The sequence below is a fragment of the Siphateles boraxobius genome, unplaced genomic scaffold, assembly GCF_051911475.1.
Source record: "Siphateles boraxobius isolate OS27281-9 unplaced genomic scaffold, OSU_SipBor_1 25, whole genome shotgun sequence".
Classification (NCBI taxonomy): domain Eukaryota; kingdom Metazoa; phylum Chordata; class Actinopteri; order Cypriniformes; family Leuciscidae; genus Siphateles; species Siphateles boraxobius.
In genome coordinates, this window is record NW_027508866.1 from 26661175 (window position 1) to 26677932 (window position 16758).

Genomic DNA, 16758 nt, shown 5'->3' on the forward strand with positions numbered 1-16758 from the left:
AATATCCATGTATTCTGAGAAAATAGACTTTTGCAAGCAAACATTTCATCACTTTGGTCTGATTCTTCGGTTCCCTTGGGGGTTGAAGGTCATAGTCACTGTCCAGAACTTCACATCCCAAAGCGACACTTCAGTTCTAGCCTGGTTACAACCATCATGTACATATAGAACCACATGTTTTTATGTGGTTTTAGAAAGGCTGTAGAATCTAAAACATCAACCCATGACTAAACAGAGATGACTTTTAATACTCTTGAGACATTAGCTAAAAAGTTAATACATTTTGGAGAAAGATTACAAAGAAAAACATTTCAAGTTTTTGAAAGAAGTCTCATGCACACCTGCATTTATTTGATCAAAGATAGTCAAAATTGTATGAACCTCCAGATACTAGAATAAAACAAGACAAGCGTAACAATATGCAGCTTAGTATGAAAACTACCCATAAGAGCCTCATAATATCGAAGAAAATAATGTATTTATACAGCAAGGTAGCATTTGTTTCATTGCCCTTTTTTGTGCTGATTTAATAAACCATTGTATATGGACAGTATTACTCATGTATTATAGAAAAACTAAGATTCATCCATACACCATTGAAAGTGATAAATAGTCCTTTTTGACCTCCGGAACATATTCTTGAACATTAACCAACTATACAAGAGTTACAATAAAATGTATCTCAAGTCCTGTAGGCTGTTGCACGATGTGACGGCATCCATCCAGTCCCGTATGTGTGTGAGCAGCAGAGGTGCTGTTAGGTGAGGGCCGGCTCGTTCTCCTCCACGTGCAGCAGTGTGTGTGAGAGAATCCCAGCCTCCTCTAGGCTCAGGCCCTCAGCCGTGCGCAGAGGTTCCCTCGGGAAGGACGAGCACAGCGTGTAGAGAGCAGGAGGATAGCCGGACTTCATCATCCAGTCCAGGAGGAGCTAATGATCAGAAGTGAACATCACCTAATCATCTAGTCAAAGCAGACGACAGTAATGAGGGGGGACTCACCGTCGAGCTCCAGGTTTTGAGGAATCGCCGGTGGATGGTTCTTCTGCTGGGACATCTTACAGCTATTCTGACAACCTGGCAGTGCATTACAGAGCAGAGATGTAACTATAAAAACATGAGTTCACAGGAGAAAGTGCAAGTTATCATGCTGTTTTTATATGTTGGTCCACTCACCCCCTCAAGGTCCTCTGGCGGCTCATCGGGCAAAACTATGACCTTAAATGGAATGAAAACACATGGTAACACTTTACAATAAGGTTCATTAGTTAAAATTAGTTCATGTATGAACTAACAATGAGCAATACATGTTAGTTCACAGTACGTTAATGTTGACACGATTTTAATAAAGTATTAGTAAATGTTGAAATTAACAAAGATTAATAAATGCTGTATAAGTGCAGTTCATTATTAGTTCATGCTAGCTAATGTAGTTAAAGGTACAATATGTAAGAATTTTGTTTCAAAATATCCAAAAAACACTTGCACAGTTATATATTTCTGTCAATTGTGTACATACATTATCCTAAATGTTTCAGTTTAGTATGATAGTGTAGACCAAGTGAAACAGCGCTGCGTTTCATTCGTCTCATAAACTGACCCGTGTGAGAATTAATTCAGCACTTGTGGGTAACGTTAGTTCGGTAGAATGAAATGTCCTCGTTCCTTTTGTTACAAATGTATTAAATTTTTTAATTTAGGTCCAAATACAATAGCATAGAAACTGAGAAAGTTTATATGTGTGAATTTTGTACCTAATGTAAATGATGTCACAAACCTGCCTGTTCCTGTCTCTATTGTAAGTTAAATTGATCAGAGTATTTAGACTATCACCTTTTGTCTTTATGTACTGCCTGGCCATTAAGCTCTATGATAATGTGAAGGTATGGGTGATACAATCAGGCTGATTGGATTACCATCTATACATGACACCGTTATGCTGATTGGATTAGGACCGGTAACGGGCTGACTTCTATACTACATTTACATGCTTTGTTCACCTCTATGTAACTCCTCCCCCTTTAAAGATATAAACACTGTGTTTTTAGCTATTGAGTTAGACTTGAGCCCCTTTCACACAGAGATTCCGGAAAATACACGGATAAAGCGACCCGGGATTCGACCCGGGTTCGTTTGATTTTGGTTCATTCACACTGCCAGTGATTTTCCGGAATCAGAGAGTGCGTTCACACACAGCCCGTAAAAATCCCGTAAAGACACGTGACATCGATGTGACATGTAATGTCTCAGCAGCGTCTATAGAGGGAATTCGCGTGACGTCACCGTCAGCTGGCGTGATTGAGGCCACGCCCACTAAGTGGCAAAAAGACTGAGCGGCAGCATTGGTTTTCAGCGTGAATGCCGTGAAAAACACAAAAAACACATCTAAAACGGGAACGAGCTTAGCGATTGACTGTACAACTACATTTGACAAGAAATCTGAGGTATATTTTTACAGACTGACGAAAGCTACAGAACAGAGAAGCAAATAGATCGCTCCAATTCATAGAAACAACTGGACTCCAGGCAGCGAAAGGTGGATTTGCAGTTATCATTTTTGTGTCAATATGCTGAATTTAGTGGTAAAATCATTCTCTATATATTGTATTGTTATATATTGCAGTGACAACTCATCAATCAAATATTTACCACTGTATATTCTGTATAATTTGACATTTTTAAATAAACACTGACAAAAAACTATACAAGTTTTAAGTCTAGACGATATGATGATATATATAACATTGATATAAGTGATCACCTGGATTTAGACCTGCCTATATTGTATTTATATAAAGCGTTCACAGGCAAATTTGCTGTATGTATTTCCCCGGTGTCAAAATCAGGCACATATAAATTTCAGGAAACACGATTTCTGGCTGCATGTCAATATCCATGGATCACTGGATCTTTAGTAAGTTGTAAGGAACACTATATTGAGTCCAATCTTTAGTTTAAACTGATAATCGTTTGTTTTACTTGCGTTTTCGCAGTTTCCCCTATTAAATCCAGTCACGCAGCTGCTCTTCTGCCACTCAGTCCGGCTGAGGGGGCGTGTTCCGGCGGGAAAGTGACGTTAATGCATTCCCTCTTTAGTTTGCTTATGAGCTGCGATTTCTCTCGAGAAACTAGCTTGTGCATTTTTTTCTCTGATTCGATCATAAACTAGCGCATTATTTACCGTTTCACTAGCCTGCTTTCACTTCACTTCAGCGTCATCATTACAACACGCCATTGGTTACGGCTTTTGTTCACACAGCGCGAGTTCCGGGACTGATCCCGGCAATCTTACTAGGTCCCCGACCCGGGATCAATCCCGGCATCAATCCCAGGTCGTGTTTGCGTTCACACAGAAGGTGTTCTGGCAATTTCCTGGCAATTTCCTGGGATCAACGCGCTGTGTGAAAGGGGCTTTGGTGACTACAACGATGCCACAGCAATAAAGAACTCTGGTTAAAAGATACCCCCAAGTCTCCTGGTCTTCGCTTCTGAGTTTTCTACACTTAAGAAGAAAAAGGTTTACAACACTTTATATCCGCGGGACTCGCTGATATCTGTCTCTCATTAGCAATCGCGCCTGCTTCACACCACAGTCATGATAAAAACGTCAATGTATTCACTCATCCATAAACATTATTAGATCCATCGGCATGACGACAAGTTCCATGATTCCGCTTATGTGTCATCAACCAACACCTTTGTTATTGTCAGAGGTTAGCGACCCCTAGCGGCGAAAGAAATTACATATTGTACCTTTAACTAATATTAATTAATTAACCTTATTGTAAAGTGTTATCAAAAACACATTTCTTCCACACAGGCCCATGTAGGTTTCTAAAAGTCCTACCTACATCTACACCTGTGCTTAAGGGCTCCTTTAGAGCATCATACCCAAAACACAAGTGCAGTGTTTCCCACCTTCTTCTGCTTGGGCGCTTGTGTTCGTGCGGGATCTGGAGTCACAGTCTGCAGCAGCGTCCGTCTCCTCCTGGCTCCCTGGTTAGGACTCTCGTCTACAGCCACATCGAGACACACCTGATCCTCTTCCCCCTGAACCACAGCAAGCAATTAAAAGTGCTCTCTCAAGTCAAGTCACCTTTATTCATATAGCACTTTTTACAATACAGATTGATTCAAAGCAGCTTTACAGAGATAACAGGAAAATAATGCAACAAAGTTTGTTTCTGCTGTACAGCAGATCTAGAAGAAAATAGCTTCATAGTCAAGCTAGTCAAGTAAGTTCGGTGATGGTTCGTTTTTGGTGTTAAAATGTTATATAGTTCATTTATATATATATATATATATATATATATATATAGCCACTCTGGAGAAAGCCGTGATGTCATCGTCCAGCTCAGTTCAGTTCTCATATAATGGTGTCAATGCAGGCAGATCAATATTATTGTTGAATATTAAATTAAATGTCCCCAACTAAGCAATATTGTAATATTGCATGTTACGCTGGTCAGTCATCTTAAATCAGTGGTGTCCAAACAACCAGTATGCTTAGTAAGACCTTGATTAGCTGGTTGAGGTGTGTTGAACTGGGACAGGAGCAGGATTAAACAGCCCTTTCTCAGACTCAGACTGACTCCTACTGGAACCAATGCAGTGTTTCTGTTACCAATGCCATGATAGAAACGCTCTATTTGTGGTCAGCCCTGATTACTATTAATAGGCTTTATGCTGAACACCACATGAACAAACAGGAAAGCAGATCTCATCACATCCGCTCGTCTGGGAAAATGTTAAAGGGTTAGTTCACCCAAAAATGAAAATTCTGTCAGTATTTACTCACCCTCATGTTGTTCCAACCCCGTAAGACCTTCGTTCATCTTCGGAACACGAATTAAGATATTTTTGATTAAATCTGAGAGCTGGATCACTCCTCCATTCTCCTCCATAGGCTGCTTCAGGGATTGAAACTTGCCAGCCCCGAAAAGTTATTAAAGACATTGTTAAAATAGTCCAAGTGACTACAGTGGCTCAATCTTAAGTTTATCAAGCGACGAGAACACTTTTTGTGCGCAAAAAAACCCCAAAAAGCGACTTTATTTCGTCTATTCATTTCCTTCTCTCTGGGCCTCGAGTCAGTTCACTAGTGTAACAGCATAAGCTTCTGTTGTTGTACGTCACACGCATCACCCACATGACCAGCGTCGGCCTATAGTGAGCCTACGTGTGACGTAGCTCTACGCAATCATACTAAGTTAACTGACTAGAGGCACATAGAGAAGTAAATTAATAGCTGAAATAAAGTCGTTATTTTTGTTTGTTTTTGCGCACAAAAAGTATTCTCGTTGTTTGATAAACTTAAGATTGAGCCACTGTAGTCACTTGGACTATTTTAACGATGTCTATAATGACTTTTCGGGGCTGGCAAGTTTCAATCCCTGAAGAAGCCTATGGAGGAGAATGGAGGAGTGATCCAGCTCTCAGATTTCATCAAAAATTTCTTAATTCGTGTTCCGAAGATGAACGAAGGTCATACGGGGTTGGAACAACATGTTTGAACAATTTTCATTTTTGGGTAACTATCCCTTTAACAGCAGTATGAACTGATGGCGAGATCTATGGACTTTCAAGGTAATCTGCTAAACTAGCTAGTTATTTTTATTGTTGCTATTTAATTAAATTTAAATATCTAAATGTTAGTGAAACTTTTAGATATCAATCTGCATATGCGGTTATGCTTATCTTTGGCTGCTCCTTTGAAGGCATCTTGAGTAAAACGGCTCTAAACGAAGCACATAAAAAAGACCTGAACTGGAAGTGATGAGACCTGTTTTACAGAATACAGAAGTTAGTTGTACATAACCACCATTGCTGCTACTAATAACTAATACTCATTTTGTTTATTAAATCTGTAATGAAGATAATCCCTTGGATTTAGTACACTTACACATTATTGTGCCTAAAAAAGATGCTAAAATGTGTTGCTAAAATCATCAATTGTACTGATTATATAAGCTCTGGCCCTCGAGATCCACTGTCCTTCAGAGATGACCTCCAACCCTGATCAAACTCATCTCTGCCTGTAGATTTCTACAGCTCCGTGTGTGTGTGTGTGTGTGTGTGTACTCAATGCTCCTAATGTATGTGCACTAACTGGATGGGTTTAATGCAGATGACAAATTCTTAAATGGGTTACCATTCTTCTTAGTCTTCACATGTCACTTAAGACTCATATAGAGGACTCAAATGTCATTGTCTATATAGGGAACAGTCAATGAGTGAAGAAGTGAGTGATGCGGGACGAGGGCCAGAGTTGAGAGCCCCTGTACCATGTCTAGATTCTAGATTTTTCTGATGAATAACTTCTCAACTGAATGACGACACTATGTTTTCTCCAGAGCTGCTTTATAGCTGAATTGACCCTTTGCAGGTAGCTTGATTGACAGGTGAACTGACCAATCATACTTCGCCATCCGTCATTTTGTCCGACAAAGCAGTCAGGAGAGTTAGTAGATTAACATGGGAGGATTTGAACTTGAAAAACTGAATATACTGACGCCTTTCCGCGGTTAAAACAACATTCCTTCTTATTTTCATTCATGTTTATTTGATGCTATAAATGAACTAGAAGGAAGAGATGATCGGTTCACGAGCAGCTTTAACTGAGGCTTTACAGCGATCTGTCACGACACATTAAAGAGCCACAAAACGGTATTTATTGTTTAAATTTCTTTTTAAAAATGACCAAATTTGAAAGGTGAGACTTTGTTTAATATGTTTAATATCAAAAGTAACCGAAAAGTAACCTGGTCTGTCCTGTCTGTCAGCGTATTGTCAGTCTCCTCTCTGATCCGCGATGTATTTTTCCCTACTTGAGAACATGGTTTGTGCGCGAGAGCGGCGTAGCTTGTCGGACATAGCGACAGTAACTAAGGGGGGCGTGTCTTTGCGAAGGGTCAATTGAACTCATTTCATAATTGATGATCTTTACAGTTATTGAACTGAACTGAATCAACACTGAACTGAACAACTCTATTGTCTTTTTAGAGCTGCTTTACAGCAGAACTGAACTCTGTTTGCATCATTGATCATTATTTTCCTGTTTATCCCAGTAAAGCTGATTGTATAGTCTGTATTGTATAATGCGCTACAGAAATAAAGGTGACTTGACTTAAATAACAGAATAACACATTTCCCGTCCTGCTGCATGTGGCGCTCGTGATAATGAGTTTGAGTTTGCTCACCCCGACTGGAAACCCCTGGGTCAGTCTCCAGGTCTCTCCTGCCATGTTATAGTGCCGCTCCATTTTCTGCTGGAGCAACGAGTTTTGTCTCGGCTTTAACACTCTTTCAGAGTAGTCAGCCATCTTCATGATATGAGAAACAGCATATTTCTAGTTAGAACATATTCATTACATATTTACTGACCTACAGTGGAATTTTTTTTAGCTTTTAAAGGCAGAGATGTTGCGTTGAACCTTGTCATTGTGTTGATGTTGTTGAATTCTTCTAGCTTCCTCTTGTCTCAGTCTGTCGGGTTCATGCAGAGGGCCTGCAAGATAACAAACTTCAACTTCAATCATAAAAATAAGCCATTACAGTTACACCAAATACACAACTACACAATTTAACAATAATAAAAATGGTCGTACTGTCTGGGAGCTCTTGACATACAGGAAAGAAGAAAAATTTCAGCCTTGGTAACATGTAAATCAGCCATGTGCAGATGCCCAGGAATATGATCCCGCGTCCGGCCAGCTTTAGCGCATCTGTAACACCTGTAACACACACATCAAACAGCTGTTAGAGCATCTGTAACATCTGTTTCACACATCAAACAGCTGTCAGAGCATCTATAACACACATCAAACAGCTGTCAGAGCATCTGTAACACCTGTTACACACATCAAAAAGCTGTAAGAGCATCTGTAACACACATCAAACAGCTGTTAGAGCATCTGTAACACCTGTTACACACACACACACACACACACACACACACACACACACACACACACACACACACACACACACACACACACACACACACACATCAAAAAGCTTTCAGAGCACATGTAACACATAAAATAGCTGTCAGAGCATCTGTAACACATCAAAAAAGCTGTCATAGCATCTGTAACACCTGTTACACACATCAAACAGCTGTCAAAGCATCTGTAACACATCAAACAGCTGTCAGATCATCTTTAACACCTGTTACACACATCAAACAGCTGTCAGAGCACCTGTAACACACATTGAACAGCTGTCAGAGCATCTGTAACAACTGTTACACACACATCAAAAAGCTGTCAGGGCATCTGTAACACACATCAAACAGCTGTCAGAACATCTCTCACACATCAAACAGCTGTCAGATCATCTGTAACCTGTTACACACATCAAACAGCTGTCAGAGCATCTGTAACACATCGAACAGCTGTCAGAGCATCTGTAACACCTGTTACACACACATCAAAAAGCTGTCAGAGCATCTTTAACACATCAAACAGCTGTCAGAACATCTGTCACACCTGTAACACACATCCAACAACTGTCAGAGCATCTGTAGCACACATCTGTAACAAACACATCAAACAACTGTCAGATCATCTGTCACACCAGTAACAAACACATCAAGCAGCTGTCAGAGTATGTGTAACACCTGTAACAAACACATCAAACTGTTGTTAAAGTATCTGTAACATATGTAACACATCAAACAGCTGTCAGAGCATCTGTAACACACATCAAACAGCTGTCAGAACATCTGTAACAAACCCATCAAACAGCTGTCAGAGCATGTGTAACACCTGTTACACACATCAAACTGTTAAAGTATCTGTAACACGTGTAACACACATCAAACAGCAGTCAGAACATCTGTAACACACATCAAACATCTGTCAGATCATCTGTAACACCTGTTACACACACATCAAACAGCTGTCAGAGCATCTGTAACACCTGTAACAAACGCATAAAACAGCTGTTAGAGTATCTGTAACACGTGTAACACACATCAAACAGCTGTCAGAGCATCTATGACACCTGTAACAAACACATCAAACTGTTGTTAAAGTATCTGTAACACATGTAACACACATAAAACAACTGTCAGATCATGTCACACCTATAACAAAAACATCAAACAACTGTAAGATCATGTCACACCTGTAACACACATCAAACAGCTGTCAGAGCATCTGTCACACTCACACACACACACACACACACACACCTGTCAGAGTATCTGTCACACCTGTAACAGACATCAAACAGCTGTCAGAGCAGCTGTCACACCTGTAACACACATCAAACAGCTTTCAGAGCATCTGTAACACACACATCAAACAGTCACACCTATAACACATCACACAGCACATGATGTAACACACATCAAACAGCTGTCAGAGCATCTGTAACACCTGTAACACACACATCAAACAGCTGTTAGAGATCTGTAACACACATCAAACAGCTGTCGAGCATGTGTAAAACCTGTAACACACAGATCAAACAGCTGCCAGAGCATGTGTAACACCTGTAACACACTTCAAACAGCTGTTAGTGTATATGTAACACCTGTAACACACACTTCAAACAGCAGTCAGAGCATGTATAACACATACATGTGTTACCACACACATCAAACAGCTGCCATAGCATCTGTAACACCTGTAACACACACATCAAACAGCTGTTAGTGTATCTGTAACACACACACATCAAACAGCTGTCAGATCTCAGCAGCTATGGCTCACTTTACAACTGCAGCAACATTAACACTCGTTAATTTCACAAAACTGGCATTCCTAATTCCCATAGGACTTCATACATGTTTAAACATCGAGAAGGTATCTAAATAAGTGATCAAATTAATTCAAAATCATTGATTAAATTTTGTATCGATTACAAGTTGAAGACTGTATTTTACAAAGAAATTTTAATGGTGACTTTGGAGCCATTTGTTTTTGCTCTGCTAAAGTGAGAAACAGAATCATGTAGCAACACTCAAGGTTTCCTACTTCAAAAAACAAAATAATTATTGCCAGAATAATGATAATCATGATAACGTGTTACCAATTAATGAGTGTTTCCATGAAATGAAGCAAAATCCTCCCAATAAACATAGGAACACAGCAAATTTGTCAGACATGTCAGCAGTGATACGAAAAACAAACACGGAAGTCAAACAATAGCATCTTGTCAAATTAAAAGCTGACAAAACGGGAAATAATGTATAAATAGTGTTATTTTGGTTTTTTATTGGACCTTGCTTTATTATGAAGTTTTTTGGTTTGCATTGAGCTTTAGAATGATATTCAGTTTATTTCTGCGCTTTTAAAAAAACAAACAGATATATGCTCATTTTAGTAGCAAGATCGCAATAATAGAATATTTAAATTATGAAACTTCTCAGTTTAATTGGGTTTTATTATTATGAATATAGTAGTACGTACCGACAAAGCTTTATAGAACAAATGAAAGCGAACAATAAACTATTAATAGATTTCATGTGACGTCACACATGTTTCTCGGCATTGCGCTTTTATTATGAAAAGAGTTCCTTTTCAGCTGTCCATCAGCGGGCGTTGTCCAGTCGTTGTTGTCGTGAAGGTCTCAGCCAATGGACGTTGAACTGCGCGCGCGTGTGATCGACAGCTGCGCATGCGCACTACGCGCAGCTACAGACAGAGCGTGCAGCAGAAAGCACTGGCAGCAGATCTGTGATCATCATGGCGGATGAGGTGTCGCGAGCACAGAGCGCGCAGCCAGGAGGAGACACGATATTCGGCAAAATCATCCGTAAAGAGATTCCTGCCAACATCATCTATGAAGATGATCAGGTGCGATCTCTGTTGTTTGTACAGCGATGGCGATACTGCGCCTGCTCTGCAGCGTTTCAATACGCTTCATACGCGATCATACGAATGAGAGTCATCGAGTGTCTCATCAACGTTATAGACGCGTTTGCAAATCCATTTCGCGTTCTGCTGACAGTTCAATTGAGATATGAGTTTGTGCCAGTGAAGTATGAGTTTGTGTACTCAATATTCGGCAATGTGCCAGATTTCACTGCTAGTTCACATGTTCTGCACTTGTATGTAAACTGTCACGTTTCTGCACATTGAACAGCGATTAACGAAGGCCCCGCTGCAAAATAACGTGAACGCTTTCAGTTACACTGCCATTATACTCCTTTTACACTTATTTATTCAATACACCCAGTTGTTGAATGAATAATACACACTGTTAATCTCTCTCTCTCTCTCTCTCTCTCTCTCTCTCTCTCTCTCTCTCTCTCTCTCTCTCTAATGAATGATCAGTGCATTGCTTTCCACGATGTGGCCCCTCAGGCTCCCACTCACATATTGGTGGTCCCCAGAAAGCCCATTACTCAGATCTCTAAAGTAGAGGACGCAGATAAAGAGGTCAGTATTAAACTGAGTGTGTGTGTGTTTACAGGTTTCTGAGATCACCTACATTGTGGTGACCAGCTAGCGTCTCCCCACGAGGGAAATGGGTTAATAAACACACTAAATTGTGTTATTTTGATAATGTAAAAATGCAGAAAGTTTTGTCTGATGGGTAGTTTAGGGGTGGGGTAGGGTTAGAGAGTGTGTGTGTGTATATGACTCAAAGCCACATACCCCCAAAATAATCTTGTGCACATGAATCTGTGTTTGTGGCTTCGTTCCTGAAGTAATTTTCTTGTTAATTTAATAATTCTACAATAGAGTTCTGATCCAAATCAACCAGCTTACAACATTACAATCATTCTCATATATATATATATATATATATATATATATATATATATATATATATATATATATATATATATATATATATACATACATACATACAGTGGTGGAATGTAACAAAGTACAAATAATTCGTTACTTTACTTTTTCCACGTATCTGTTGTAGCGTATGGACAATGTCAGGATTGCTCACTCATTTCCAACATGCCAAAAACCTTTTAACCCTTTGAGTTTTGCCTATAACTTAGAATGCCTATAACTGAGAACCAAATTCTCCATTGACACTTTTGTGGCGTGCACGAAGGAAAGAAATACACCCTTAAAACCAGCGATGAGCAAGCTTCAAATAGATGTTTATCAACTGAACCCCTTTTCGACAGGAAAGAATTCCTGGTTGAAGACTTAACAACGCACACGCACACACAACCAAACTTTCTTGTAGTGAAACCCTAAATATGTGTAATTCTGAAAAGTATACAATATATTCATGAATGCCTTTGTGTTTCTGCTTTTGTACCAAGCCTAGTTATGATTTTATAGTCGTGTAGCTAAACTCTAAGTGCTCATATCAAACTCTAAGAGTATATACCCACCTTTATATATGCAAAACCTACATTTCTTGGTACCAAATTTATCCTCTCGGTCTGCTTTAGCCAAAAATATATATTAGGTTATGATAAAATGTATTACACTATGTTTCCCATTCTTGATGGCAGAAAGGGGCGACGTCCGACACCACCATAACCCATGCAAATTAGGTTGTTAGAAGAAACAAAGGAATCTTTTCCCGCACAAGATTGCCGAATGTCATTGGTCAATTTGTTCCTCAGGGGGTGTGGACCATCTTCTTTGAAAAGATGAGGGCCCAGTCTCCTCGCTCTCTCTTCTTCGTAATCCTTGGACGACTCCACTTCTCTCTTCCTTTGCGTTCTAGTTCTAGCTTTTCTTATTTTCGTTTAGTTCTTTTCTTTGTTTTAAACCTTGTGCCGTAGTCATTTCGACCACCGAGTGAAACGGACTTAGCCTGATTTCCAGCAACTCACCTACACGTAACGCTTTGAACTTCCCGTGAGATACACACACTCCGAAGCCAATTCCAGGACGCACGAGGACCACACACCCACACAGCCTTGTTTCAGCCACACAAAGGTCTATAATGCAAGTAGCCTTTATTTCCATCGAAATCTAAACGTGTTTAGAGCTGTTTATCCCTGCTTTAAGGTCTGTGATTTCTTGATGGTTCTTAAGGGTTAACTGTGTTGTGAAGTTTGCTCTTTCTTCTGCTATTGATCTGCTTTCTCTCCTCCTCCTTTCCTTACTTCCGTTATTCATTGTTCTGTATATATTCATTGTTAAATGTAATTTGTGCTATAGCTTCATTTATTAAAGGTGCAATGTGTAAAAATTGAGTATCTATTAACAGAAATGCAATATGACATCCATAACTATGTTTTCAGTGGTGTATAAAGAACTTACTTAATAAACCGTAATGTTTTTATTACCTTAGAATGAGAGATTTATATCTACATAACTGCGGGCACCCCCTTCTATGAAGGTCGACATATTGTGACGTCATGTTTCTACCGTAGCCGAACGCGAACAAACAGCGTTACAGAGTGCGTTTCGTCACTACCTTGAAAGAGAAGCAGCAGAAAGCTAGAAGCTAGCCATAAACACCGTGACTAGTGACTTTTCCCTTGTCAGTGGTGTAAAATATGTAGTTGGATTGTTTCATGTAACTTAGTTCTTCTCCCTCGCTGTGTTATTGCTTTGCTATGTGGGGATAAATGTGCTGGTTACGTTCCTGAGACAGCTGATTAGTACTCTTGTCATTGACTGTAAAACAGTAACGTTACAGGAATCACCAACCCGTCGATCGCGGTCGACAAGTCGATCTTGGAAGCGTTTTCAAAATCAGAGAAAAAAGCCTATTGTGTGTAGTAAATGGTGTCTAAGGGATGCGGAGGCGCGCGACAATCATGCCATTTTTGCCGCCTGCACCTTTGGGCTCATGCGGACGCGTCGAGTTTAAACAAGGTTTTACGCTTTAACCAGCTCAGCCAGGGTAACAGCTCATATTTAGCCAGCTAAACTTTTACTACCCTGTTACAAAAAATATATAGTTGCATAGTTTCATGTGGTTCTTCTCCCTCACTGTATTATGGGTTTGCTATGTGGGGGGAAATGTGCTGGTTACATTTGTGAAACAATCAGGTGATTACTATTATTATATTGTATATTAAGACCCTTGATCCTCACCTGACTATGGCTTTGTAAACTTTATCCATGGTGTGGTTTATAATGGACTGTGGTACAGAAACAGTGACAATGTTACACACTCTTGGCTTACTCTGGCTAGGCTATTCTCTGCTGTCTCAGACGACGATATGTTTGTCCCATGTTAGACACCGTAGATTCTTCGAAAGGGAGGGGTGAGCAGTGGGCTGAGCCATTAGTGCAACTCGCAGCCGAACCGCTAGATGTCGCTAAAAATCACACACTGCACCTTTAAACCCTCATTATACTCTTTATTGTCTCTGAATGGTAATCATCAAACAAAGCCTCTTAAATGTGTGATCCTAAGCTACAAGCTTGATATTGATAAATACTTTAATTAGTAATATTATCAGAAAGTTATTCTTCACAAACAGAAAGATAGCTTTTCCTGATAGTGACCAGAATAATCCTTTTCGCGAAATTGATTAGAGGATCGTCAGTAGGTTCGGTGGACGGATAACCCGACGAAATGCAGTTAGTTCTGTTTAAAGGATATTCTAAAAATTGATATAGCCTATCTGTATATTGTGTTCATAATTGATTATAATTCGTTGTGGTTAATTGTCTATACATATGTAGGTGCAGATTGACTATATTCCCTCTTTGGGCAATTTAAAATTGTTGGTGATAACTCAGAACTCGTATGATCAGCTATTAATTGTGAATTATTGATTATACCCCCCCTCCCCCATTTGAGCTGAGACCTTACACTGTACTTTACTTAAGTAGAATCAATAGTGCATACTTTTGACTTTTACTTCGTTACATTTTACATCAATTATTATACTTTCTACTCCACTACATTTCTACAACGTTCCGTTACATTTTCGTTACATTTTCTGATCAGTTTTCCCCCTGTCAAAACGTCCGTCCATTGCACGTTTGTCTCACCAAGTTTGGTTGCCATGGATATTAGTGATGTCCGGTTCGTTTACCGGTCGAACCAGTACACTATGTACACAAATCTGATTCTGATTCTGATTCTAAATCGGACTGAATCGTTCAAAACAGTTCGCGTCTTGCGTCAGTGCTGATCCACAAGTTACTTAAGTTACTCACTTTCAGACATTCCTGACAGTCCCTCTGACTGGAAATAAACCAATATCACGGAGTATATTTTACACCAGTAAATCCAAAAGTTCACTGAACTGAGACATGCTGAGAGAAGTGATGAGCATGAGCGCACAGGTACAGCAGTTCTCGGATCACCAGTACAGAACCGAGAACTGTTTATTTTGGACGTGTTCTACATAGAACCAGATGAGCTGAGCATGTTATGCAAGTACTTTTAATGATTAAAGTACATTTAAAATCAGGTACTTTTTACTTAAGTAGGGTTGTCATTGTGGTACTTTTACTTTCACTAAAGTAAATTTTTCACTTGGTATTTGTACTTTTACTTAAGTACTGAGATTCAGTATAATAATAAAATACTGCCTGCCTCTATGGGAATTTAACATAGGGGTGTCCTGATTTATGCACCCTGTATTTTAAGAAAGAACATTTATTTAAGATACATTATTCATTCACAAAGAAAATTGGTGTCCTTAAAGATTGGATTTTTCCTCTTTTTAAATTAAGGCATTAAGATCAATTTCCAAAATATTATTTATCAACTTTAGCATGGGTGTGTTCACTTATGCTAAGCACTGTATATGATGTAGTTTATTTTTAATTCCAAAGTATTCAGATATAGAAGATGGGATTGGACAGTCATAGCTATTTCCTGTGATTCTCTGATTGGCAGATTGAAGATTCTCTTCATAATTATGCAGTTATTAAACACAATTGAAAGGTTGTATTCTGGTCTATCTTTGTAACTCAAGTCTTAGGTTTTTTTTTTATGTTTAATAAAGTGACCCTATTGTATTGTATAATGTAATGTAATGTATTGTTCTTGTGTCTCTGCCTGCGCAGCTGCTGGGTCACCTGATGCTGGTGGCTAAGAAGTGTGCGGATCAGGAGGGTTTACCCAGAGGATACCGGCTGGTGCTGAACGAGGGTCCCGACGGGGGCCAGTCTGTGTACCACATGCACATCCACGTGCTGGGCGGCCGGCAGCTGGGCTGGCCTCCTGGGTAACATCTTTACAGACGCTCCTGTCACTGTTCGCCATAGCTGAGCTTAAGTGTTCGATGTCAAGAAGAATCCATCCAGAAAACAACTGAAAATATACTCTGTTTGAGCATGTCAATAAAAACCATTCAATGTTACTGTTTGAAATGTCATTTTTTTAGTCTTGCCACAAATATTGTGTGTTTTTAGTTGAATGACTTTTGAATGTCATCTTATGTTATGACATTAACATTGAGCAATAAAAAGGGTTTTAAAGTGTGTGAGAAAGCATTGGACATACAAATAAAGGTTGTGTTTGAGTATTTCCCCCTGAAATACTCAGATGAGCCTCTGAACAACTGCAACGGTGAGTGAGCTGATATATGAATCTTTTACATGAATAACACCAGTATAGAAACAAGGTTCAAAGACATCTTTTTCTTGCTTCTGTAGGATTACAAATTTATTTAAATGTTTTAATTTAGGTTCAACAGTATTTTAACTGAGAAAGTGCACACACTGTTTTCCATTTTTGAGGCAATCAAGGTTTTGGACATTAACCTCTTGTCACATCTCAAAGGTCAGCTGGGCCTTTTGTTGATCTAATCAGGCTGATTGGATTAGCATCTCAAGGCTCTGAGTTACACTGTTACCTGATGAAATCAGGTAACCAGCTGAATCATGTACTTTCCTTTACATGTTTTGTT

The 16758-nt window shown here is 39.4% G+C and overlaps 2 protein-coding genes and 1 long non-coding RNA gene across 5 annotated transcripts; 1 reads left to right on the forward strand and 2 right to left on the reverse strand.

Annotated features, from left to right (window-relative positions):
* Positions 1-316: 316 nt before the first annotated feature.
* ubxn8 (UBX domain protein 8) lies at positions 317-10145 on the reverse strand. Of its 3 annotated transcripts, none has more exons than XM_077243430.1 (8): positions 10035-10145; positions 7604-7729; positions 7430-7503; positions 7196-7318; positions 3915-4046; positions 1173-1214; positions 999-1073; positions 317-928 (listed from the first exon to the last, which is right to left on the reverse strand). In XM_077243430.1, exons 1-8 carry the CDS (start codon positions 10108-10110, stop codon positions 758-760), a joined length of 819 nt encoding a protein of 272 aa, XP_077099545.1. In that variant the 5' UTR covers positions 10111-10145; the 3' UTR covers positions 317-757. The 3 variants fall into 3 exon arrangements, with proteins under 3 accessions (XP_077099545.1, XP_077099544.1, XP_077099546.1); XM_077243429.1 differs by having other exon boundaries at positions 7430-7518; positions 10035-10143; XM_077243431.1 differs by lacking the exon at positions 10035-10145 and having other exon boundaries at positions 7626-7686.
* On the reverse strand, positions 7992-9971 carry LOC143750383 (uncharacterized). The gene is made up of 3 exons (XR_013207152.1): positions 9391-9971; positions 8282-8709; positions 7992-8238 (listed from the first exon to the last, which is right to left on the reverse strand). It is a non-coding gene; the product is annotated as an uncharacterized LOC143750383 (long non-coding RNA).
* Positions 10146-10639: 494 nt separating the features above from the next.
* On the forward strand, positions 10640-16209 carry hint1 (histidine triad nucleotide binding protein 1). The gene is made up of 3 exons (XM_077243434.1): positions 10640-10801; positions 11282-11386; positions 15914-16209. Exons 1-3 carry the CDS (start codon positions 10691-10693, stop codon positions 16076-16078), a joined length of 381 nt encoding a protein of 126 aa, XP_077099549.1. The 5' UTR covers positions 10640-10690; the 3' UTR covers positions 16079-16209.
* Positions 16210-16758: the final 549 nt, after the last annotated feature.

Coding starts and splice junctions, on each gene's coding strand:
- ubxn8 (XM_077243429.1), bottom strand. CDS start 10,110: ATGTCTGACAAATTTGCTGTGTTCCTATGTTTATTGGGAGGATTTTGC. Junction 7,730..10,034: donor ATGGAAACACTCATTAATTG/GTAACACGTTAT, acceptor TGTGTGTTACAG/GTGTTACAGATGCGCTAAAG. Junction 4,047..7,195: donor CCCAGGGGTTTCCAGTCGGG/GTGAGCAAACTC, acceptor GCTGTGGTTCAG/GGGGAAGAGGATCAGGTGTG.
- hint1 (XM_077243434.1), top strand. CDS start 10,691: ATGGCGGATGAGGTGTCGCGAGCACAGAGCGCGCAGCCAGGAGGAGAC. Junction 10,802..11,281: donor TCATCTATGAAGATGATCAG/GTGCGATCTCTG, acceptor ATGAATGATCAG/TGCATTGCTTTCCACGATGT. Junction 11,387..15,913: donor TAGAGGACGCAGATAAAGAG/GTCAGTATTAAA, acceptor CTGCCTGCGCAG/CTGCTGGGTCACCTGATGCT.